At 58.9% G+C, this 25266-nt stretch overlaps 1 protein-coding gene across 17 annotated transcripts in view; it reads right to left on the minus strand.

Moving 5' to 3' along the window:
- The window catches only part of FER1L5 (fer-1 like family member 5), a 104783-nt gene that overhangs the window by 1278 nt on the left and 78239 nt on the right, over positions 1 to 25266 (minus strand). For 7 of the 17 annotated variants that reach the window (XM_039522358.1, XM_039522360.1, XM_039522357.1 and 4 more), the window contains 13 exons: positions 24395 to 24526; positions 22592 to 22747; positions 15487 to 15578; positions 14601 to 14771; positions 13603 to 13751; positions 12620 to 12759; positions 10906 to 10994; positions 10351 to 10446; positions 3729 to 3870; positions 2756 to 2855; positions 2116 to 2312; positions 1803 to 1912; positions 661 to 808 (listed from right to left, as the gene is read on the minus strand). In XM_039522358.1, the coding sequence (XP_039378292.1) occupies positions 661 to 808; positions 1803 to 1912; positions 2116 to 2312; positions 2756 to 2855; positions 3729 to 3870; positions 10351 to 10446; positions 10906 to 10994; positions 12620 to 12759; positions 13603 to 13751; positions 14601 to 14771; positions 15487 to 15578; positions 22592 to 22747; positions 24395 to 24526 (1722 nt within the window). Of the gene's footprint in view, positions 1 to 660; positions 809 to 1802; positions 1913 to 2115; positions 2333 to 2755; positions 2856 to 3728; positions 3871 to 10350; positions 10447 to 10905; positions 10995 to 12619; positions 12760 to 13602; positions 13752 to 14600; positions 14772 to 15486; positions 15579 to 22591; positions 22748 to 24394; positions 24527 to 25266 lie in introns of those variants that run through there. The other 10 variants (XM_039522362.1, XM_039522363.1, XM_039522364.1 and 7 more) reach the window with 10 other exon arrangements.

Genomic DNA, 25266 nt, shown 5'->3' on the forward strand with positions numbered 1-25266 from the left:
CCCTCGGGAGCAGTGGGATCTGCCAGCCCAGGGCCTGTCCCAGCCGGGCTCCCTCAGGACCCACCTGCCTGGAGGGGCCCAGCTAAGACCTGCCAGGCTTCTGCCCCAGTCCCAGGCAGCTCAGCTCAGCTCCGGGGAGACAGGTGGGGCCCCACAGGTGGTGGGAAGCTGAGAGGCCTGGAGCCGGAGGTGCCCTGGGGTCCGGCCAGGGGGCAGAGAGGAGCCGGCGGGTGGGGCTGGGGGTGGGAGGGGCCGGGGGCAGAGAGGAGCCCTTGGCTTAGCAGGGGGAGCTAGTGGGGTGTCGGGGCGCAGGGCGAGCAGAGCAGGCCAGGGCCCATTCTAAGCAAGGCCCTGGCTCCACGGTGCCACTGGCACCATTGTGAACCTGGGCCTGGCCTTAAGGGGCTGGAGCCGGGGCACAGGCTCACCCCCTGCTTGACTCCACTCAGCTTTGTGCTGCCCCCCTCCCCTCGCTCTCCCCAGCGCTGGGCCCCAGGGAGCAGAGCCGTGGGGCTGGGCTGAGGCCCTTCCTGGGCAGGGTGGCGCTGCTGCCCCGGGCAGGCTCGGGTTCTCCCTCTGTGCCTGCAGCCCTACCCAGGGCTCGTGGCGGGGGGCCCCCACCCCTGCTGTGGCTCCCAGGTCCCCCATGGGCACACGCACCGGGGAGGAGTAGATGAAGGCTGCGACCAGGAGCAGCAGCAGGAGCAGCACGAGCCCCAGGATGATCTTGCACTTGTGCGGCTGCCAGAGGATGTAGCGCAGGCTCTTGAGGGGGGCCGTGAACCACAGGAACGAGGCTTCTGGGCGCCTGCAAGGAGGAGCCGGTCCCAGGGCAGCCATTCCCAGCATGGCCTGGGGTATCCCAGCTGGGTCCCTGGGCTGCCCTGGGACGGGCTCTTCCTGGGGCTTTCAGCTCCTGCTCCAGCAAGGCCTTGGGGACAGCCCAGTGCTGTGTCCTAGCAGGGGGGAGGGGACTGCTCCGGGATACTCCTGCAGGCCCTGGGTCAGAGCAAGGGGGGGGGGCCCTCCCCACCCAGTCTGCCTGCTGACCTGCCTCCACCCTACCCCTTGGTCATGTGACCCCACCCACAGTCCTGCCCCTTTCTGTCCCTTCCCTGGGGCTGCCCCTCTTCAACCCAGGGTCCCTCCCCTCCCACCTCCCCCACTGCTGCCCCAAGACCGGAGAAGCTCTGTCCCTGTGCCAAGCCCTGGAGCTGCAGTGGGGACAGAGCTCCCCCAGTCCCAGGACTAGAGCAGAGGTCTGGGTGCGGGGGCTTCCCCTGCCACTCCCCCACGCTTCTGTGGGGGACCAGGGTTGGGTGCGGGGGCTTCCCCCACCTGGAGTCTTCTGATGGGTTCAGGAGCCACTGGGGGGGCTTCCCCCACCTGCCCGGAGGCCTGGGCTCTGGCCTTCCACTGCCCGGTGTCAGATTTTTTCTGGGGCCCCTGGGCACAGGCCTAGTGGCCCAGTGGCTAATCCACCCCTGCTCCTGTGGGAGGGCTGGGCATGGGGGTGCTGGGAAGCAGAGCTGTTCGCCGCCCTGGGGTTGGGTCAGAACCTCTCTGCAGGCACAAGGCGTCCGGGAAGGGTTTGGCAGTGGCTGCTCCGTGGGTACCCGCTCACACCGGCGCGTGAGGTGGGAAGCTGTCGGTTTGAAGCAGGAAGTTGCTGGGAATGTTCTGTATTATTTATCCTCTTGGCACAATTTGGGGGTTTTCCCTTATAAAGTTCTAAATTTTTAAAATCACTCAGTTTGCCTCTGCTTCCCCATTAGCACCGCTGAGCCGGCTCCCCCACTTACACAGGTGGCTGCAGAGTGGGGTTCATGTTTGGCTCTTCCCTTCCCTTCCCAGCAGGCCGCTCTTCCGCCTCCTTGGCCGTCAGCAGCTCCAGTGTCATCTCGATCTTCCCCTTGAGAAGCAAGGCAGGAATTGGGACACGGCGGCAGAAGGCAGACCCCCCCCCTCCAGAGGTGCTGGGGGCTCTCTGGTACCTGCCTAAAGCTGGAGGAGGATCGGGCCTCTAAACGCACACAAACCTCTGATTCTCCAAGCCCCCACCTCCCCCTCGGGTACCCCCGTGTCCTTGCTGCCAGCCCCCAGCTCTGCTCCTACCGACAGCCGCTGCCTGCCCTCCTCCTGCACCACGCACGGCCACCAGCCTCGGGCGAGCCTTTGCTTGAAGAGGGAGGTTCTCCTGGGGCAGCGGGGTGGGGCGGGGGAGTCGCTCTCATCCTGCAGCATTTTCAGGGTGCAGGCCCGGGGGCGCCTGGCTGGGCAGGGCATGCTGAGCAGTTTGATTTCCAGAACCCCTGCAAGCAGCAAAAGAAAACTGCAGGGCCCCGGGGCCAACCTGGGGATTAGGCTGCCAGTGGTGGCACATGCAGGAGGGCGATGGAGCTCTTGACGCAGCCCAAGGGTGCTCCAGGGCGGACCTTACAGCAGCCCTGCCTGCCCTAGAGGGATGGGGGTGATCCCAGGATGCTGCGCCTCACAGCAGGGGGAGCCATTCAGAGCCCTTTGCCAACATGGCTGCTCTTGCCCCTTTGTTCAGGGACCGGGGCATGGTTTTGCACCCCAGAAATGGCAGCATTTCATTGGCCCTGCAGCATCTGGGCTGCTCTTGGGGACAGAAACATACAAGATCATTAGCGAGGTGGGGACGTGCCTACGGCAACCGGTGGGAAGGGCCAACATACCACTCTGCGGCCGCCTGGGCTGCAGGGTAAATGCCCGCCTGGGGGAAAGGCCTCACCGAGAAAATCATCAGCCGAGAACTTGTCGTTGTCCCACACCTGGAGAACGAGCTTGGGGGGGACCTTCAGCACCGTCTCATCCAGGCTCCAGAGAGATTGCTGTAAGCAGAGTGGGCGTGAGCTGAATGGGGCCCCTCAGGCCAGGAGCAGGGCAGCTGCTGAGAGGCTGGAGTCTATGGCCAGCACGTTCCAGCTGGGGCCAGGGTGACCCAGCTGGGTGGGGAAAGGGCAGCTAAGGGGATGCTGCGTGGGTGGAAGTGCCAGGCTGCTTCCTAAGTTGCCAGCCCAATGAATGGCTGTTTATAGGTCTGCAGACTTTGAAGGGCTAATGCCCCAGCAGAGGCTCAGGGTGCTGCTGTCAGGGCTCTGAGGTGGGTTTGCAGGCGGAAACTCCCCCACGTTAGTGGGTAGCTGCAGCCTGCCAGCCTAACGCAGGGGCAAGGCTGGGGCTCCCCAGGGACGCCCAGGGGAGGTCGTGATGTGAGGGCGCAGATCAGGCCACGTGATGCTGGCAGTCCAGAAGCAGAGGTGCCTGTCGGAGTAGGGCCAGCTGCTTCAATGCCCTCCCCCCACACCAGGTGGCAGCACTGACAATCCCCTTTTCCCTGGCATGGTCAGTGCTCTGCCCAGCAGCCCGGCCCCAAAGACGGTCTGGGTCCCAGCTCCGGCCAGGATGGGAGAGGACAGCCCAGGAGCAGGAGACAGGCTGGAGGACCTGGCCGCAGTGGGGCAGGGAATCCAGAAGCCTCTGCTGACGTCATGCCCCGGGCAGGTAGCGGAGCATGCTGGGACTCTGGCCAGGGACACGACAGGAATCAGGTTCAAACTGCTGCGGGGGACTGGCCAGCCTGAAACACAGCCAGGGCCCTACCTACCCCTCGGAACAGCTGCGTCAGCGTATGGGGCCCAGAGCAGGGCAGAGCAGGCAGTGCTGCCGTAGGGAAGCAGATGCCCAAGGCGAGCAGCACTCACCTTCTCGGGCAGGATGCAGACCTGCTCCATGGGTAGGAACTCGAAGGGGAAGATGAACCTCCAGTTGAAGTTGCCCTCTCCTCCCAGGGATCTGTAGTGGACATCGGTTCTCTGCCTCTCCTTCTCCAGGCCATCCAGCCACCTGCAACAAGGAGCCCAAGACTGGGATGTGAATGGAGGTGTGGTTGTAGGGCATGCGGGTCCCACCGCATCCTGCCCCACCGTGTGACACTGCGCCCCGCCCTGCCTCACCGTGCGACACTGCACCCTGTCTCGCCCACCATGCAACACTGCACCTGCCCTGCCCCACTGTGTGAAACTGCACCCTGCCTCGCCGTGCGACACTGCACCCACCCTGCAACACTGCACCCACCCTGCCTCACCGCGCGACACTGCACCCGCCCTGCCTCATCGCGTGACACTGCACCCGCCCTGCCCCCCTGTGTGACACGACACCCGCCCTGCCCCACTGTGCAACACTGCACCCCGCCTCACTGTGTGACACTGCACCCGCCCTGCCCCACTGTGCAACACTGCATCCTGCCTCGCCGTGCGACACTGCACCCACCCTGCAACACTGCACCCTGCCTCACCATGCAACACTGCACCTGCCCTGCCTCACTGCGTGACACTGCACCCTGCCCCACTGCGTGACACTGCACCCGCCCTTCCCCGCCATGCAGCACTGCACCTTGCCTCACCGTGCGACACTGCACTCACTCTGCCTCACCATGCAACACTGCATCCTCCCTGCCCCACTGGCTCAGAGCCAGGAACTTCACTTTAGGCGCTCTTGGCGCTCAACTGGATAGTACCCTGCTTGGAGACTGTTCGTTACTAAGGAGACGATTATGTCAGGGAGGTCACGGATTCCCCAAAGTTCAGAGACCTGTGTGACATTCTGCACCTCTGCTCTGGGGCAGCAGGGCGGAGCCATCAGCCGAAGGGGGCCCTGGAGCTCCAAGCCACCGTGGGGGGAACCCCAGAGCTCCTGGGCAAAGTGGGTGACAGGGGAACCGGAGCTCCAGGACGGGTGGGGCAGGGGGAAAGCAGAGCTCCTGGGTACTGGGGGGAGGGGGAATTGGAGCTCCCAGGCCGTGGGGAGATTGCCCTGGAGCTCCAGGGTGGCAGACACCTCAGACCTCTGAACCACTGCTGGGGGTCCCCTGGAGCTGTCAGCCACAATGGTGGCAGGTGCTGGACCCCCCTCCCTCCCACAGCAGGGCATAAGAACATAAGAATGGCCAGACTGGGTCAGACCAAAGGTCCATCCAGCCCAGTATCCTGTCTACCGACAGTGGCCAATGCCAGGTGCCCCAGAGGGAGTGATCAGGCAATGATCAAGTGATCTCTCTACTGCCATCCATCTCCACCCTGCAGGCCACAGAATCTCACCCACCCACGCCTGTAACAAACCCCTAACCTATGTCTGAGTTACTGAAGTCCTCAAATCGTGGTTTAAAGACCTCAAGCTGCAGAGAATCCTCCAGCAAGTGACCCATGCCCCATGCTGCAGAGGAAGGCGAAAAACCTCCAGGGCCTCTGCCAATCTGCCCTGGAGGAAAATTCCTCCCTGGCCCCAATGTTGCCAAATATGGTGATTGGCTAAACTCTGAGCATGTGGGCAAGACTCACCAGCCAGCACCCAGGAAAGAATTCTCTGTAGTAACTCAGATCCCAAACCATCTAACATCCCATCACAGACCACTGGGCATACTTACCTGCTGATAATCAAAGATCAGTTGCCAAATTAATTGCCAAAATTAGGCTATCCCATCATACCATCCCCTCCATAAACGTATCAAGCTTAGTCTTAAAGCCAGCTATGTCTTTTGCCCCCACTGCTCCCCTTGGAAGGCTGTTCCAGAACTTCACTCCTCTAATGGTTAGAAACCTTCGTCTGATTTCAAGTCTAAACTTCCTAGTGTCCAGTTTATATCCATTTGTTCTTGTTCTGGTCCCAGCAACTTGTTACTGTTAAGTTTATCAATTAATTCGAAAACCTCCTCTAGTAACACCTTAATCTGTGACAACTCTTCAGATTTGTCACCTACAAAGGACAGCTCAGGTTTGGGAATCTCCCTAACATCCTCAGCTGTGAAGACTGAAGCAAATAATTCATTTAGTTTCTCCGCAATGACTTTATCATCTTTAAGTGCTCCTTTTGTATCTCGATCATCCAGGGGCCCCACAGCTTCCTGCTTCCGACGTACTTAAAAACATTTTGTTATTACCTTTTGAGTTTTTGGCTAGCCGTTCTTCAACCTCCTCTTTGGCTTTTCTTATTACATTTTTATACTTAATTTGGCAGTGTTTATGCTCCTTTCTATTTACCTCACTAGGATTTGACTTCCACTTTTAAAAATATGCCTTTTTATCTCTCACTGCTTCTTTTACATGGTTGTTAAGCCATGGTGGCTCTTTTTTAGTTCTTTTACTGTGTTTTTTAATTTGGGGTATACACTGAAGTTGGGCCTCTATTATGGTGTTGTTGAAAAGTATCCATGTAGCTTGTAGGGATTTCACTTTAGTCACTGTATCTTTTAATTTCTGTTTAACTAACCCCCCTCATTTTTGCATAGTTCCCCTTTCTAAAATTAAATGCCACAGTGTTGGGCTGTTGAGGTGTTCTTCCCACCACAGGGATGTTAAATGTTATTATGTTATGGTCACTATTTCCAAGCAGTCCTGTTATAGTTACCTCTTGGACCAGCTCCTGCGCTCCACTCAGGACTAAATCGAGAGTTGCCTCTCCCTTGTGGATTCCTGTACCAGCTGCTCCAAGAAGCAGTCATTTAACGTATCGAGAAATTTTGTCTCTGCATTTCATCCTGAGGTGACATGTACCCAGTCAATATGGGGATAATTGAAATCCCCCACTATTATTGAGTTCTTAACTTTGATAGCCTCTCTAATATCCCTTAGCATTTCATCGTCGCTATCATTGTCCTGGTCAGGTGGTCAATAATCGATCCCTACTGTTATATTCTTATTAGAGCTTGAAATTACTATCCATAGAGATTCTATGGAACATGTAGATTCATTTAATATTTTTACTTCATTTGATTCTACATTTTCTTTCACATATAGCGCCACTCCCCCCCGCCCCGCGCATAACCTGTTCTGTCCTTCTGATATATTTTGTACCCTGGAATGATTGTGTGCCATTGATTGTCCTCTACCACCAGGTTTCTGTGATGCCTATTATATCAATATCCTGCTTTATCATGAGGCACTCTAGTTCACACATCTTATTATTTAGACTTCTAGCATTTGTGTACAAGCACTTTAAAAACTTGTCACTGTTTATTTGTCTGCCCTTTTCTGATGTGTCGGATTCTTTTTTATGTGAATGTTTCTCATCTGTTCTGGCCCATTCTTTATCCTCTTCCATCCTCTCCTGATTAAAACCTAGAGAATCTCTATCAATAGACTCTCCTCTAAGAGAAGTCTCTGTCCGATCCACATGCTCCTCTGCAGCAATCGGCTTTCCCCCATCTCTTAATTTAAAAACTGCTCTGCAACCTTTTTAATGTTTAGTGCCAGCAGTCTGGTTCCACTTTGGTTTAGGTGGAGCCCATCTCTCCTGTATAGGCTCCCCCTATCCCAAAAGTTTCCCCAGTTCCTAATAAATCTAAACCCCTCCTCTCTACACTATAGTCTCATCCACACATTGAGACTCTGAAGCTCTGCCTGCCTACCTGGCCCTGCGCGTGGAACTGGGAGTATTTCTGAGAATGCCACCACAGAGGTCCTGGATTTCAGTCTCTTCCCTAGCAGCCTAAATTTGGCCTCCAGGACATCTCTCCTACCCTTCCCTATGTCATTGGTACCTACATGTACCACAACCACCGGCTCCTCCCCAGCACTACACATAAGTCTATCCAGATGTCTCGAGAGAGCCACAACCTTCACACCAAGCAGGCAAGTCACCATATGGTTCTCCTGGTCATCACAAACCCAGCTATCTATGTTTCTAATGATCGAATCTCCCATTACTAACACCTGCCATTTCCTAGTGACTGGAGTTCCCTCCCCCGGAGAGGTAACCTCAGTGCAAGAGGATACCCCAGCACTATCTGGAAGGAGGGTCCCAACTATGGGAAGGTTTCCCTCTGCTCCCATTGATTGCTATCCTTCCCTGAGCCTTTCATCCTCCTCAACAGCGCAGGGGCTGTCTGACTGGAGGTGGGACAATTCTACAGTGTCCTGGAAAGCCTCATCAACATACCTCTCTGCCTCCCTTAGCTCCTCCAGTTCCGCCACCCTGGCCTCCAAAGCCCGTAGGTGGTCTCTGAGGGCCAGGAGCTCCTTGCACCGAATGCACACATACGCCCACAGGGCAGGAAATCATACATGCTGCACTCAGTGCAATAAACAGGATAGCCCCCACTCTGCTGCTGGGCTTCTGCCTGCATTGTCTCCCACAGCTGCCTAGGTTAATGACGGGTTTTTTTTTTTAAATCAAGACGTTTTGATTATAGTTTAGTTTAAAGGTTTTAAAGAATTGCAAGTGAACCTCGCCCCCTTCCCAACTCCCTCTTGAAACTCCCTGTTAGCAGCCCCTGGTCGCTCGCTCATGGCTTTATAAAGCCCTGGCCTTCCTGATAGCCCCGCCCCCTGACTAAGGCTCAGCCAATGAACAGAGGCTTGTTTAGATGCTCACAGCTTCCAACTGCCAGTCACAGCATTGGGATCCATCTGCCAGCTGGGGTCTCTCCCCGCCCCGTGGGCTTCAGTCACTCCCCCCCATCACCTCCCCCCCCATATTTAGTAACAGTCACAGATGGGTCACAGCTTCCGTGAAGTTTGTTTATTGCCCGTGACCCGTCCCTGACTGTTACTATAAATAGCTGTGACAAAATCAGAAGTTGATTTATGACAAAGCTCATTCTCTGAGCTCCAGAACAAAGCGTCCCAGCAAAACAAAACGGGGTCTGGCTCTCAGGGTGCCTCTGACGCCGGCCCTTTCTGCTCGGTGGTCAGTGCCCTCCGGGGGCTCACTCGGTCTCCTTACGACAGGAGCCCCAGCCCTGCCCCCAAAACTTGTCACCCACCAGCTGGCGCTGGCTGCACTCACTCCTCAGGCTCGCAGGGCTTGGCAGGTGGCTCTGGCTGGAGTCTGCACCTGGCTAACGCAGACCCTGCCAGAGCCTCCCTGCATGCCCAGTGCTGCAAACATCTGCCCTGCCCAAGGAGGCAGCATTTATACCGGCCCTGCCTCCCAGCTCATCCCCAGTTGGCTGGGAGAGAGGGAAGCCTGGCCCCTCCCACTCTGCAAGGCTCCTGGGCCCAGGCCCTTAAAGAAACAGTACCAGGTTCCCTCCCTACTTACTCCCTGCTTCCCGTCTCCCCATATCGCCCGCCCAGGTCCTTGTGTCCATAATCAGACCTTTCGGCTCTGAAAGAGCCATGCCAGGGGTGGGGTGGACTGACCAGTAGGCAGTACTGCCCCTAAGGGGCAGACTACCCCATCACACATGCCCATACTCCATTCCCTTCCCAGCTAGCCCAAGCATGATGGCAAGGGCCATGTGCAGGACCTGGGGGATGGGAGGAGCTGGGGGTTGGAACAAGGCAGAATCCTCCACCGCTCCTGGAGCAGGCCTCTCAGCTCGGGGCCTCCTGCCTTTCCCTCTTTCTAGCTCTGTGATAGACGGGCCAGCTCTGCTCAGGAGGGGCCCAGAGCGGCTGGAGCTCAGGAGAAAACCAGATACATCCTGCGCCCACAGGCGCCAACTTCTGGCATTCCCAAGGGGTGCTTGACCCCACGCTCTGCACCAGGCCCCACTCCCATGCCACTCCTTCCCCCAAACCCTCACCTCCCTTGGGTAGGATGTGGCCAGTGGCTGGGCTGTCCCAGGAACTGCCAGCTGCCTACAATCAACACAGACCTTGGGGGCTTGCTCTGAAGTCGTTTCTTATGCTGGTGGTTGTTGACTCAGGGCCCTTGATAGCATCTCTGCCACTGCCTGCCTGCCAGGGGCTGGTTGCAGAAGGACCCAGCAGCAGACTGGCTGGGCCCAGAGCACTCAGCTAACGTCCCGATTCAATACCCATAGAACAAGAAAAGTCTCAGAGAAAGGAACCAAGATCCATATTGATACTGAGCAGCCAGCAGTTCCCACACCTGCCAGCATCAACCCACCAGAGACCCACTGAGCTATAGAGACTTACTTTCAGTGCTACTGGGGGTCAGCACTGGGTACGCCAGCAGACTGGGCAGCCTAGGGCTGGGACAGCAGGGGGCTGCAGGTTGGGAGTGAGGGGCACCGGCAGGGTGTGTGTGTGTGTGTGTGTGGGGAGCCTCAGGACTGGGACAGCAAGGGGCTACAGGTCAGGATTGAGGGGCACCGGCAGAGTGGGGTGGGGAGCCCCAGGGGCCGCAGGCTGGAATTGAGGGGCCCAGGCACCAGCCAAGGTTTGTGTGACAAGAGTGTAGCACAGAGCTGCTGCTCTCAGCCTGTCCGTTTTCTCAGCGTCCATGTCACTGGCACCAGCCCCGTTTCATCCCCACCGGGTACTGGCTGCTTCTCAGGCATGCCTGGCCGGGGGCCGTGGGGCGGTCCCCTGGAAGGCCCATGGCTTGGGATCCCTGGGGCCCGAGGCTGCAGCCCCTCACCCTTTCACGTAGATGTCGCTCATCCTCTGCCCCGTGATGCTGGTGTCCTGCAGATCCACGTCCCGCGTGTTCCAGATGATGCAGCGAAGCTCGTACCTAGAGAGGGGGCAGCGCTGGCTGGTGAGGGACTGCTCACAGCCCAGGGGGGCTGGTGTGCTCAGCCTGCCCTGCGGGCCTGGGCTCTTGAGGGCTTGCTGGGGCTGCAGGAACATGGAGAACACAGAGGCCATGGGAGCCCCCAGGCAATAGGAGACTCCAGTGACCTCTGGCTTTCAGAGAACTCCCCACCCGCCGCACTCAAGGGGAGAGTGTGCCCAGAGCAGGGTTCACACTTCAGGGGAGGCGCTGCAGATGGGGCGTGGCCAGAGCTGGGGCCTGGCCCCTGAGCTCGCCGTGGCCGGCCGGGGGGGGGGGGGGGGGGCCTGGCCAGGCTCTGTGGGGCTGCACACTGCCCCAGAGTTGCCAGCCCTCTCCTGGGTGTGCCGGGTTTGTGCTGTGCCGGGGTTCGCCTGCTCTGGAATCTGCCCAGGGCAGCGGGGAATTTGTCCCACTCACCGTTTGGGCTTCCGTGGGGTGATGTTGAAGGCAGGGCCTGGCGGGCCAAGGCTCTCTGGGAAAACGTCCACCCACATCTGCAGCTTCCCCTGCCGAGCAGATGGGAGCAGGCGACTTATCGACACAAGCCCAGGCCCAGGCCGCCTCCTCGCCCTGCGTCCAAGCCCCCCTGCCAGGGTCACCCCTGAGCACGACTCGCTGGCTGCGTCGCCCCCCGCCGGGGCCTGGCTCCTGGCTGAGCTCCCAGCCGAGCCAGGAGGAGCTGCCGTTCCTGGGGACCACCCCCCCGGCCCAGCTCCTGGGAGAGGACGGAGCCTCCCCAAACAACCACGAACCTCCTGTCCTCCCCCCCGTGGCCCAACCAGCCCCTGCACAGCTCTCAGCCAGCTGGTTTCTGGGGCCACGCATCCCTCCTGCCAAAATAACCCCCACGTGCCCCCACTCCCACGCACCCACACCCCCCACATGCCCACACACACATACTCCCACACATGCACACACACCCCCACTTGCACATGCACACACACACACACACACGCCCCCACTCCCACACACACACACACACACTCTCCCACACACGCACACACCCCCACTCGCACATGCACACAAACCCGCACCCATGGACCCCCACTCCCACACACGCACCCCCCCCCCCAAATCCCTCCCACACACACACCCACGCGCCCCCACTCCCACAAGGGCACACATACACACACCTTACACCCCCCCCACTCCCTCACGCGCACCCCCCACGCGCCCCACTCCACACACACACACACACACGCCCCACTCCACACACACATACTCCCACACATGCACACACACCCCCACTTGCACATGCACACACACACACACACACACGCCCCCACTCCCACACACACACACACACACACATTCTCCCACACACGCACACACCCCCACTCGCACATGCACACAAACCCGCACCCATGGACCCCACTCCCACACACGCACCCCACACACCCCAAATCCCTCCCACACACACACGCACCCCACTCCCACAAGGGCACACATACACACACCTTACACCCCACTCCCACACGCACCCCACGTGCCCCACTCCCATACGCACGCACACACACCCCCCCGGGCCCCCACTCCCACATGCGCTCCCTCCCACTCCCCCACTCCAACACACCCACACACACACCCCCACGCCTCCCCTCCCACATGCGCACACACACACTCCCACACACACAGACCCCCACGCGCCCCCACTTCCATACGCACCCCGTGCGCCCACTCCTACACACACAGTCCCCGTGTCCCCACTCCCAGATGTGCACACATACACCCCCACGTGCCCCCACTCACACCCCCCCCACGTGTGCATACACACACACATACACAGGCGCACGTGCACACACATGTGGTCCCACCGTACAGCTCTCTCACATGCACACAGATTTCGGGTGTGCGCATGTGGTGCGAACACACCCCGCAGAGTGGGGCAGCCTAGACCCGCTGCCACGGAGCCAGGGCAGCCGGGATCACGCAGCTGTTCCACGGCACAGTGGCACCAGGTCTCTGGGCTGCCCCCGTCGGCTGTACCCTGGCTCCGGGCCCTCATCCCATGTAACAGACCCGGTTCTCTGGGTTTGTCCCAGTAAAGCTGCTTCCCCACATCCTGTTGCAGTGGCCTTGGGGGGGCAGAAGCTGCTGGTGGGGGACTAGGCTCACCGCTCTGGGGCCCCACCTGGTCAATGCCGGGCTGGATGCTGTGGTACAGTGTCCTGGTCTCCAGGTGCTCGGGGACCAGCCCGCAGGTGCGGAGCAGGTGCAGGGCCAGGCGCTCTCTTGGGGACCCCAGGTGACCATGCGCAGGGACCTTGTTCTCTGAGACAGGGAAGCCAAGCACAGCAGAGGGACATGGGGCACGGGCTGTGTCCTGCCCAGGGGTCCGCAGCACGCCGGGAACCCCGCGTCCCGCCCAGGGGTCCCCAGCAACCCAAGAACCCCGTGTCCCACCCAGGGGTCCCCAGCGCCCCGGGAACCCCATGTCCCACCCAGGGGCCCGCAGCACCTTGGGAACCCCACGTCCCACAAGGGGACCCCGTATCTTACCATGGGGTCCATAGAGCCCTGGGAACCTTGTATCCCAGCCCCGGGACCCTGTATCCCACCATGGGGCCCACAGCATGCTGGGAACCCTGTGTCCCACCCAGGGGCCCGCAGCGCCCCGAGAACCCCGCGTCCCGCCCAGGGTCCCGCAGCACCCCGGGAACCCTGCGTCCCGCCCAGGGGCCCCCAGCGCCCCGAGAACCCCGCGTCCCGCCCAGGGGCCCGCAGCGCCCCGGGAACCCCGCGTCCCGCCCAGGGGCCCGCAGTGCCCCGAGAACCCTGCGTCCCGCCCAGGGTCCCGCAGCGCCCCGGGAACCCTGCTTCCCGCCCAGGGGCCCCCAGCGCCCGGGAACCCGCATCCGCCCAGGGGCCTGCAGCACCCCAGGAACCCCGCATCCCGCCCAGGGGCCCCCAGCGCCCCGAGACCCCCTCGTCCCGCCCAGGGGCCCCCAGCGCCCCGGGAACCCTGCGTCCCGCCCAGGGGCCCGCAGCGCCCCGAGAACCCCGCGTCCCGCCCAGGGGCCCCCAGCGCCCCGGGAACCCCGTGTCCCGCCCAGGGTCCCGCAGCGCCCTGGGACAGGGTCTGACTTGTCTCTCCTGGGGACTCTGGGCACTCACCAAACTGCCCCAGCAGGAAGGCCCTGCCCATGAAGGTGGCTTTGCCTCCGTCTGCACTGAACTCGGGCAGGGCCAGACTCCTCATCCTGGCAAAGTTCTCCAGTAACTGGGTGGGGAGGAGCTGGTCTCGCCACTGACAGGGGCCAGAACTGGAGGCGAGGGAAGGGAGGCAGCAGGGATCCGGGTGAGACCATGGAGATGGATGCATTATAACCGGCTACCCTGAAGCTGGGCTCAGCTCTCTGACCCCAGGGGGCCAGCTGTGCCGGGATTGGGCACACTTTGGGGGCATTCCAGGGCTGGGCAGTATTGTCCCCAGAGGAGAAACTGAGGCAGAGAGCGGGGCAGGGATCACCCAAGGGTGCCCAGCAGGGCAGTGACATTGCTGGGAGCAGATCCTGTCTCCTGGCTGGTTGTCCTGTGCTCTAATCATGGGCGGGGGCTCCCCAGTGACCCCAGTGCAAGTGAGGCTGGGACTGGTCTGCCCCTGACCCCTCCTCCATGCTCCTCATCCGGTTCTCACCCCTGCACCCTGGCCCTCCTTACTGCACTCCCATGCTGGGACCCCCAGCGTTCTCCCCATCCCTAACCTCTGGCCCCTTGTCCAGCACAGCAGGCTCCTGCAGCTCCCCGGGGAGAGAGATTTGTGTGGACAGAGGGCCAGAGCCCTGCTGCGGGCTGACCTGAGTACTGCTGGGAGAGGCCAAGGGACTGCACCACTTCTGCAGCAGGGCCAGATAAGTGCCAGGATGTGGCTACCCCCGGTGCCCCTGATCATACTGGGCCCAACACCCGCTGGGCAGACCCAGGTGCCTGCATTTCCCACCACTCTCAATGGCATCTCAAGGCGGTTGGCTCCTGGGGTGGGGGCACCAACCCAGGCTGAAATCCTCTCGGTGGGGGCTCTGCCCCAGCTCCACAGTCCAGCCAGCAGGGAAAGGCTCTGACCTTGCCCTGGCTCAGCTGCGGGGTGGCGGGGTGGGGTGCTGGCCACTCACATGCAGTAGGACTGGGGCAGCCCACAGCTGGCCCGGAAGCGGGACAGGAGCCGGTTCTCCAGGTCGATGCTGGTGGCCCCTATCTTCTGGTCGGGGAGGATGAGGTCGTAGTCAAAGAGCGAGATCTGCAAGTCCTTCTCCAGCGGGAGGGTGCACGGGAGCTCGAACACCCTGGCGGGCAGGGCAAAGAAAGGGAAAGCAGCTCGCTCTGCAGCCCAAGGGCTCTTGGCCTCAGATCCGCCTTCCCTCCAGCCCTTCCACCTGCCCTGGCCAGAGCCCTGGGGGGCTGGGGAGACCCAGAGTCCAGGGAAAGCTCACACAGCACAGCGAGTCCCTGGCAGGAGATGGTATTGGGGCTTTACTGCTCTGCAGCGCCGGGCCTGGCATGGGCCCAGCCATCCCACCTTTGCCCCCTCTGCATGCAAGGGAAACGCACATGGCACAGCAGATGCCGAACATGGGAATGTTGGCAATAGGTTGATGTGCCCTCAGTTTCCCTCTGGGCTTTGTCCGGCTCTGCACTGGTTAGATGCCAGAGCCTGGGGCCCGCACCTGTGAATAGAAGAGGAGGCCTGGACATTCACTCCTACTGAGCACTGCCATGAGGAAGGAGATTCCTCCCTCTCTGCAGGGAAGCAAAGCCCAGCTGGAGGACACAGGAGACAGGCGGCAGGTGGCTGGGGGAAGAGCTGAGCTCACATTGCACGTCTACACCATGAAACCCCCCCAGCGGCAGCGAGTCTCAGAGCCTGGCTCAATGCACTCGGGCCCACTACCAGGCAATGCTCCCTTTGTTCTGACCTGTTCCATCCAGGCTGCTCGGTGATGGGCAGAGCTCCGAGAGGGCTGGGCAGGGTTCAGACCCTGAGCTGCCAGCTGGACTTACCTGCCGAAGACAGGTTCCAGGGTGTTGGGCAGATACTGGTCTCTGTCCCCCAGCTTCTTCTTGCCCAGGGTGACCTGCACATAGGGGTCGCACTGCAGGGGACACAGCCAGGAAGGGGCAGTTAATAAACGTCCCCTTAGTGCCTTGCCCTGTTCTTGTCACATCCAGGAATTGGGGGGTGGAAGCAGAGCCGGAAAGGGGCTCCCAGGTTGTGTCAGCCGGGCCTGGGCACTAGACTGAAGCTTGAGGGGCACAAGCTGATCTCTCCCCGACAGAGCCTGGAACAGGGCAGGCTGGCACATAGACCTGGCCGCGCCCATGGCATCAGTCAGAGCTGGACTACTTGGATAGCAATTAACCCCCTGGAACCTGCTAAGTGCCTCCAGGTGCAGGGCTCTGGATTGTCAGGTTCCTTAGGGTACATCCACATGGCAAACCGCCCCACTGCAGCAAGTTTCAGGGCCTGGGTCTACAGGCTCGCGCTGCAGCACTGAGACCCTTTGCCTCGTCAGGTATCAGAACCCAGGCAGGCAGGTCTACATGGCCACTCAGGGGGTGCTGAAAGCGGAAAAAGACGGTTACTCACCGTTGTAACTGTTGTTCTTCGAGATGTGTTGCTCATATCCATTCCATGTAGGTGTGCGCGCGCCGCATGCACGTTCGTCGGAAGACTTTTACCCTAGCAACTCAGTGGGTCGGCTGGGCGCCCCCTGGAGTGGCGCCACCATGGCCGCGGATATATACCCCAGCCGACCCACACACTCCTCAGTTCCTTCTTGCCGGCTACTCCGACAGTGGGGAAGGAGGGTGGGTTTGGAATGGATATGAGCAACACATCTCGAAGAACAACAGTTACAACGGTGAGTAACCATCTTTTCTTCTTCGAGTGATTGCTCATATCCATTCCATGTAGGTGATTCCCAAGCCTTACCTAGGCGGTGGGGTTGGAGAGAGACGTGGCGGAATGTAAAACCGCTGAGCCGAAGGCCGCATCGTCTCTAGATTGCTGGACCAGAGCGTAGTGTGATGCAAACGTGTGGACCGATGACCAGGTCGCTGCACGGCATATCTCCTGGACCGGTACGTGTGCCAGGAAGGCGGCTGAAGAAGCCTGAGCCCTGGTAGAATGGGCAGTGAGGTGGCCCGCTGGGACATGGGCCAAGTCATAGCACGTGCGGATGCATGCTGTTAGCCAAGAGGAAATCCGTTGAGTGGAGATGGGAAGGCCTTTCATATGGTCCACAACTGCCACGAAAAGCTGGGGGGACTTACGGAAGGGCCTTGTGCGGTCAATATAAAATGCAAGCGCCCTGCAGACATCCAGGGAGTGCAACCGCTGCTCCCGTAGAGATGAATGAGGTTTAGGGAAGAAAACTGGGAGGAAGATGTCCTGATTGGTATGGAAGGCCGAAACTACTTTAGGGAGAAAAGCGGGATGTGGCCGCAACTGAACCTTGTCCTTGTGAAAGACAGTGTAGGGTGGGTCTACGGTGAGTGCTCGGAGCTCGGAGACCCTCCTGGCTGAAGTAATGGCCACCAGAAAAACTGTCTTCCATGAAAGATAGAGGAGAGAGCAGGTTGCCAGCGGCTCAAAGGGCGGACCCATAAGCCTGTTCAGTACTAGGCTGAGGTCCCAGGTAGGGGCAGGATGACGGATTTGAGGGTAGAGGCGTTGCAGCCCCTTTCGGAACCTAGCGACCACCGGGTGAGAGAACACAGAGTGCCCACCCTTGCCGGGATGGAAAGCGGATATGGCCGCTAAGTGGACCTTCAGGGAAGATATGGCGAGGCCTTGCTGTTTAAGGTGCCAGAGGTAGTCTAGAATGACTGGAACGGGGACCTCTGAGGGTGCAAGAGTCCTTGCCGCACACCAGACCGAGAAACGCTTCCACTTGGCCAAATACGTGGACCGAGTGGAAGGTTTCCTACTACTGAGCAGGATGTGCTGCACAGGGGCGGAGCAGCGCAACTCTGAGGTGTCTAGCCACGCAGGAGCCACGCCGTGAGGTGGAGAGCCGGGAGGTCTGGATGGCGGAGACTGCCGTGCTCCTGGGTTATAAAGTCCGGGCAGAGAGGGAGGGTGATCGGTGGGGACACAGAGAGGCTGAGGAGTGTGGTGTACCAGGGCTGCCTGGGCCACGCTGGAGCAATCAGGATCAGATGAGCCCTGTCCTGTCGGAGCTTCAACAGAACCCTGTGAACTAGTGGGAACGGGGGAAACGCATAGAGCAGTTGATGCTTCCACTGAAGGAGAAATGCGTCTGAGATCGATCCTGGTGAGTGGCCCTGGAACGAGCAGAACGCTTGGCACTTCCTGTTCGCGCGCGTTGCGAATATGTTCACCTGGGGAAAGCCCCACTTGCAGAAGATCGCATGGATAATGTCCGGTCTCATGGACCACTCGTGGCACAGGAAGGATCTGCTCAGCCGATCCGCGAGAGTGTTCCAAACTCCCGGGAGAAAGGATGCCACCAGGTCGATCGTATGTGCTATGCAGAATTCCCACAACTCGATGGCTTCTAGGCAAAGAGGGGAGGAGCGAGTCCCTCCCTTCTTGTTTATGTAATACATGGCCGTTGTGTTGTCTGTAAAGACGGAGACACAACGGCCTGACAGAAGCTTGAGGAATGCATGGCATGCTAGGCGAACCGCTCTGAGCTCCCGCACGTTTATGTGAAGGGAGAGTTCCTCTGGCGACCACAGGCCTTGGGTGCGCAGGCGGCCGAGGTGGGCTCCCCAGCCGAGGGATGATGCGTCTGTCGTCAAAGACAGGGTGGGCGGCGGCGGACGGAACGGCAACCCCGCACACACCATGGAGGGGTTCAGCCACCAGTCGAGGGATCGAAGCGCACTCGGCGTAACGGTGACTAACGTGTCCATCGTGTCCCTGCCTGGACGGTATACCGAATGGAGCCACGACTGAAGAGGGCGGAGTCGGAGCCTGGCGAATTTGGTAACGTACGTACACGCCGCCATGTGGCCCAGTAGAGCGAGGCAAGTGCGGACCGAGGTCGTGGGAAAGGCCTGAAGGCTGCGGATGATGGTTGCCAGCGCCAGGAACCTTGGCTGAGGCAGACAGGCCTTGGCTAGAGTGGAGTCCAAGGTGGCTCCTATAAAGTCCAGCCTCTGAGTGGGAACCAGGGTGGATTTGTCTATGTTGAGCAGCAGGCCGAGGCTCGTGAACAGGTCCTTTGCCACTCGCACATGCTCCCTGACTTGTTCCCAGGAGGCTCCCTTGAGGAGCCAGTCGTCCAGGTAGGGGAACACATGGATCCCTTGATGACAGAGGTGGGTGGCCACCACCGCCTTGCACTTCGTAAACACTCGAGGCGCTGTGGAGAGGCCGAAGGGAAGGACCGCAAACTGAAAATGCCGATGGCCCGCTACAAAGCGGAGGTATGGCCTGTGCGGAGGAAAAATGGCTATGTGAAAGTAAGCGTCTTTCATGTCAAGGGCAGCATACCAGTCCCCAGGATCCAAGGACGGGATAATGGTCCCTAGGGAGACCATCCGGAACTTTAACTTTATTAGGAATTTGTTGAGGCCGCGTAGATCTAGGATAGGTCTGAGACCCCTTTTTGACTTGGGAATCAGGAAGTAACGGGAGTAAAACCCCTTGCCCCATTCCTTCCTTGGCACCTCCTCTATTGCTCCGATGTCGAGAAGCATTTGGACCTCTTGTAAGAGGAATTGCTCGTGAGAGGGGTCCCTGAAGAGGGACTGGGGGGGTGGTAAGGCGGGGTTGAAGCAAACTGGAGGTGGTATCCTTGCTTCATGGTGCGCAGGACCCAGATGTCCGAGGTCAGGTGGGACCACGCAGGGAAAAAATAAGAGAGGCGTTTGGAGAAAGGAGGGAAAGGATCCTGAACTGGAAGTGGTATGCTGTCCCCGGGCGTGCCTTCAAAAGGATGACTTCGGGTCCGGTTGCGGTTTGGAGGGGCCACGATTTTGGCTGGATTGAGGGCCCGAAAAGCGCCTGCGGCCTCCGCATCCTTGGCATCTGCCGCAGTCTTGTCTCTGCCTAGGGACAGAGTACAGGCGGAAGGGCTGGGGGCGGTAGGTGCGCCGCTGGGTCACTGGCGTATGCATACCCAGGTTACATATAGTAACCCTACTGTCTTTTAAATTCTGGAGTCTGGTGTCAGTTTTCTCCAAGAATAAATCCTTGCCCTCAAACGGCAAGTCCTGAATGATATACTGGAGTTTGGGTGGAAGGTTGGAAGCCTGCAGCCAGGAGATAGGTAATATAGGTAATAACTGGAGATATACCAATCTCCTAGAACTGGAAGGGACCTTGAAAGGTCATCAAGTCCAGCTCCCTGCCTTCACTAGCAGGACCAATTTTTGCCCCAGATCCCTAAGTGGCCCCCTCAAGGATTGAACTCACAACCCTGGGTTTAAGCAGGCCAATGCTCAAACCACTGCGCTATCCCTCCCCACTATGCGCCTCATGGTAACACCGGCCACCAATGTCCTGGCTGCAGAGTCCGCCGCGTCCAGGGAAGCCTGTAAAGAGGTCCTGGCTACCTTTTTCCCTTCCTCAAGGAAGGCCTTAAACTCCTGGCGGGAATCTGGGGGAAGCAACTCCCGGAATTTAGCCATTTCTGCCCAGGTGTTATAATCGTAGCGACTCAGCAGAGCATGCTGATTCGCTACACGCAGCTGCAAGGCGCCCGCCGAATACACCTTGCGGCCCAGAAGGTCCATCCATCTGGCCTCCTTGGATTTTGCAGCGGGGGCCAGCTGTCCATGGCGCTCCTTATCATTGGCGGACTGGACCACCAGGGAGGAAGGAGGAGGATGCATATACAGGTACTCATACCCTCGGGATGGCACCATATATTTACGCTCGACTCCCTTTGCCGTCGGCAGGATAGACGCCATCGATTGCCACAAAGTATCTGCCTTAGCTTGGATTGTTTTAATAAACGGCAGAGCCACTCTGGTGGGCGCGTCAGCCGCCAGGATGCTGACGACAGGGTCCTTGACCTCTGGGACCTCCTCCACCTGGAGATTTATGTTGAGGGCAATTCTCCTGAGGAGGTCCTGATGTGCCGCAAGGTCTACTGGGAGCGGGCTCGAAGACGATGAGCCAGCCACTGCCTCATCCGGCGAAGAGGAGGACGAGACGCCGGGGGCGAGGGCATCCTGTATCTGCTCCTGGTCTTGTTGAGGCTCCTGCTCAAGGTGCATCGGTGAGGTGGATGCCTGAGCTAACTGGACGTCCATGCCAGCTGGCGGAGGACGACTAACCGTAGCCTCAGGGGCACAATGCTCTGAAGAGGCGGCCCGCGAGGGAACCAGAGGAGCACCTTGGGCCTGATGGTATGCCCATGGTGTCCAAAAGGGCCACTGCTGAGCACTTTGCTCCTGGGAATGGGCTTCCTGAAACAGGCCCTCCGGCACATCCGCTTCATGGTCCTGGGAGTAGTAACTTCCTGCTTGGGACGAAGCCGACGGATGTCTGGAAGGCCACGGCGGAGCACAGAGGCCTTGGGCCGATGTTCCCACCGATCTGGTGCTCTTCCGCACAGGAGATAGGTGCCACGAAGAACTCCGGTGCCGAGAACGAGGCCGGGACCTACGACCGGCCCAGTACTGGGAGGTCGACCGGGACCTGGAGCAGCGGTGTCGGGAGCGGCTCCTGGGAGAGCGGTGCCGTGAGCGGTGCCGGGACCGTGAGCGGTGCCGCGGATAATAAGACGGCGACCGGGATGGAGAATGGTGCCGCGCCGTGGAGCGGTGCCGGGACTGCGACCGACGTGAAGAGCGGGAATGGTGCCAGGACCTGGAATGCCTGCGGGACCGCGATCGAGAGCGGTGCCGGTCAGGAGCGCTGACAGAAGACGGACGAATCAGGGCTGGCTTCCCGATTGACTGGACTACCCGCACCGGTGGTGCCGGGGGTGGCAGCGGTGCCAGGTCCGACAGCGCGATCAGGTCCTTCGCCACTTCACAGACCTCCTGCGTGGATGGTATAACCAGCTCAACCACGGCGGGTGCCGGGGAGACAGGTGCCGTGGTGGCAGCAGGCACCGGGCGGTGCGACAGAGCCGTGCCCTCGTGCCGCGCTTCGGGCGGTGCCGGAGCAGCAGGGGTCTTAGCCTTCTTCGCTCTGGGAGAGAGCGAGCGCCTCTGGCTTGACTTGGGAGCTGGGGACGTCCGGTGCCGGGAAGGAGTGGGCGCCCCGGTGCGGCCCGGTGCCGAAGAGGAACTCTTCGAGTCCGATAGTGGTGCACTCGGTGCCGAGGATGGAGGGGTAAGAGCCGCCTCCATAAGGAGCTGTTTAAGTCTAATGTCTCACTCCTTTTTAGTGCGAGGCTTAAATGACTTACAAATCGAGCACTTGGCAGATAAGTGCGACTCGCCGAGGCACTTCAAACAGGAGTCGTGCGGATCTCCTGTGGGCATTGGCCGATGACAAGCTGAGCATGGCTTGAATCCCGGGGAGCCGGGCATGTGCTCTGGTCCCGGTGCGGGGAGGGCCTAAGCCCTGAACCCGACTAAACTCACTAAAGACTAACTTAACAATTAAGAATTAACTACACTTATCTAAATTTCAACTAATCTACAACTATATACACAAAGAGAACTACGAGAATGCTAGGGAGGTGGAGGTCAGCTAAGCTGCACTCCACTGTTCCAACGACCGACACGGGCGGTAAGAAGGAACTGAGGAGTGGGAGGGTCGGCTGGGGTATATATCCGGGGCCATGGTGACGCCACTCCAGGGGGCGCCCAGCCGACCCACTGGGGTTGCTAGGGTAAAAGTCTTCCGACGAATGTGCACGCGGCACGCGCACACCTACATGGAATGGATATGAGCAATCACTCGAAGAAGAACCATGTGTTTGGCTGTTATTATTACTTCAAGCCAGGGGGTGCTTCTGCACCCCCAGCACCCCTAGTTCCAGCATCCCTGCAGCTACTGTTAGCACTGTAGTGACCCCGGATCTCAAAATCTTGGACGTGGCTTTATTAGGGCACTGTCGATACTCTTCCAGGGCAGCGCGCCAGACTAGGGAGCTTTGTCCCGGTGCCACAGGGAGTGGGTGCTGGGTGGGGAGGAAGCAGTGTGCAAAGCGGGTGAGAATTGGGCAATTACCAGGCCATTCCTATCCTTTGGCGGGAGGTTAAAGGCCCGGACAATGTAAACCCGGAGCAGACACTTCTGGGGTTGGCTTTCGGGCAGCTCCTGGAACTGGCGCGGCGGTGGTGGGGAGCTGGGGTCCTCCGGCAGTGGGTAGATCTGGAAGAGTCCCTGCAAACAAACCAATCCACATGACTTCTAGCTGCTCAGATACTGGATTGATGGAGTCTTGTCCCCCGAGCATCTGGGGCCCATTCCCTTTTGGGAACAGCGCTACTCGTATTGTTGTGCTCAGAGACCAGAGAAGACAGGGGCTGGGTACGGTGCCAGCGGCTGTGCTCAGAGACCAGGGCTGATGGGGGAGGGTCACGGTTCCGGCTGGCATGCCTGGCCCTGGGTGGCAAGTGTGACGGGTTTCCTCTGGGGTGCCACTTGGAACTGGCATACCACTGAGCCCGCCTGACCCACCAGCCCAGGCTTCCTTTCACACTGTACTGTTGAGACAAGTCCTCAAGCCCCCTCCAGTACACATACACCCAACTGCAGCTTCACACACAGCTCAGCTAAGGAACTGCCCAGTACTCAAGTGCCCACCCGCCTCTGGAGGGCAAACCCCAAATTGTACCGTCTTACGCTGCACAGAGAACTGTACAGCGTAAGCTCAGGAAATCCACCCCCTCCCTCAATGTGGAGAGAGAGATGCAACAGCTTTTTACTCCCCAGTTAGGAATTCCACACACTGGGCTTTCGACAAAACAAAATCAAATGTATTAACTACAAAAGAGAGATTGTAAGTGATTCTAAGGGACAGCAAACAGATCAAAGCAGATTACCTAGCAAATAAGGCCAGCACACAATCTAAGCTTAATATACTATAGAAACTGGTTATAAGCAGCACATTCTCACCCTAAATGTTGTTTTACGCAGATTGCAGAGACTTGCTTGCAGCTTAAAACTCCAGATATTCCTTTCACAGGCCAGACACCAGTCTCCCCCCTCCCCCGCCCCCTGTCTCTTTATTTCTCAGGTGTTTCCAGCAGCCTTCTTCCATTGGGGGGAGGGGTAGTGAAGAAGGAACCAAGATGATGTCACTCCCCTGCCAGAAATAGCTTTTGCACATGGCAGGAACCTTTGTTCCCATGCCAGACAGTGGAAAAACACTGGTGTTCCAAGATGGATTCCAGTACCAGGTGACTTGGCCACATGTCTCTTAGGGCCATAGCAACCACGAGGCAGAGGCTGGTTGTTCCTCAGGAAGCCGCCCCCGTGGGAGATTAGCATCTTCTAAGACCTATTGTTCTCTCTAATGGCTCTTCCTCACAGCCAGCCATCTAGACTGATTGCATTCTGTCTGGTGGGCGTTCCCCAGGTGTAAACACACTTGTAATAGATGCCCAGACAATATTCCTAACTTCAGATACAGCAATGATAGATGCACACAAATAGGATAATCATATTCAGTAAATCACCACCTTTCCAATGATCTCTCACAGGACTTATTTTGTATAAAATACATCATAGTTATGCCATAAGCCTATCATAACAATCTCTCTGTGAAGAATATGGGGATGTAATGCCATGGCGGGGTCTGGGAGCATTGTACTCTGTAGATGGCACACACAACGCTGGGTGAAGGCTGAGTATTTGTCACTAGACCTCAGCTGACCAGCCCCTTTGCTCCCCCGTGTCCAGCTCCTCTGACGGCTGGGCGCAGAGACACTGGGCTGCTGAGGGGGAGCTGCTGGGCGTAGGACCTTGTTGATACACCCTGGGAACTTCGCAATGAAACCCACAAAAGGCCAAACACCTGGTTCTCACCTTGAATTCCCCGACCACCAGGGGGTCTTCACTGGCCTTCTCCTGCACCAACCCGCGGTACAGCCTGAAGGTCTGGCAGAAATCCTGCAGGCCCTGGAACTCCGGCACAGCCTCCAGCTCACAGTTATAGACCTGCCAAGGAACCACAGGCTCAGGGACACGAACAGCTCGGTCATGCAGAGTCTATGCCGTGGGGTCAGTGAGGGCTGGTACTGAGCCGGGGAGGAACAGGATGTGCCCTCAGGGTGGATCCCCCAGAGGCAGATTTCTCCAGCAGCAGGAGCCTGGACTGTCCTCTACTGTCACCGCTGTGACTGACCAGGCTAGCAGGGGGTGCCCAACTGGCCAACTGTGAATGCGTCATACGCCCCATCCCACCAATGAGAGATCCATTCTTAGCTGTGCTTGTAAGGCAGGGGCTCTGGGTTCTCTCCATGAGGCTGCTGAGAAGTCCGGAGCAGCACAGTCACAAGGACACGTATTTGTTGCAATATTTTACAGTCTTATAGAGCCCAACCTACTGGTCTGGGAATTACTGGTCCCTAAACCACTTCACCCATCACAGAAATGCAGCCACTTCTGGGGTGGAGCATGGCAGCTGTATAAAGGCAATGTAAGGTTCTGGACAGGGAATGAGGAAGGACATGGCATCCTGTTTATGTGCCAAGGCCTACTTGGCTGAGAGCATCACAGCCTCTCCAGGAGCCTCCGCCAGCCAGGAAAAGCCCAGCTCTGATTCCCCACAGAGCTCCCAGGACAAGGGGAGAAATAGCCCCCTTGCCAATCTGTCTGAGAGCCAGACCGGGGCCAGCGTGGCTGGCTGTGGGGAACCCTCTGGCCTGCAGAAGGCAGATTCCACCTAGGTCAGGGCA

This window comes from Mauremys reevesii, linkage group 2 (assembly GCF_016161935.1).
Source record: "Mauremys reevesii isolate NIE-2019 linkage group 2, ASM1616193v1, whole genome shotgun sequence".
Lineage (NCBI taxonomy): Eukaryota > Metazoa > Chordata > Testudines > Geoemydidae > Mauremys > Mauremys reevesii.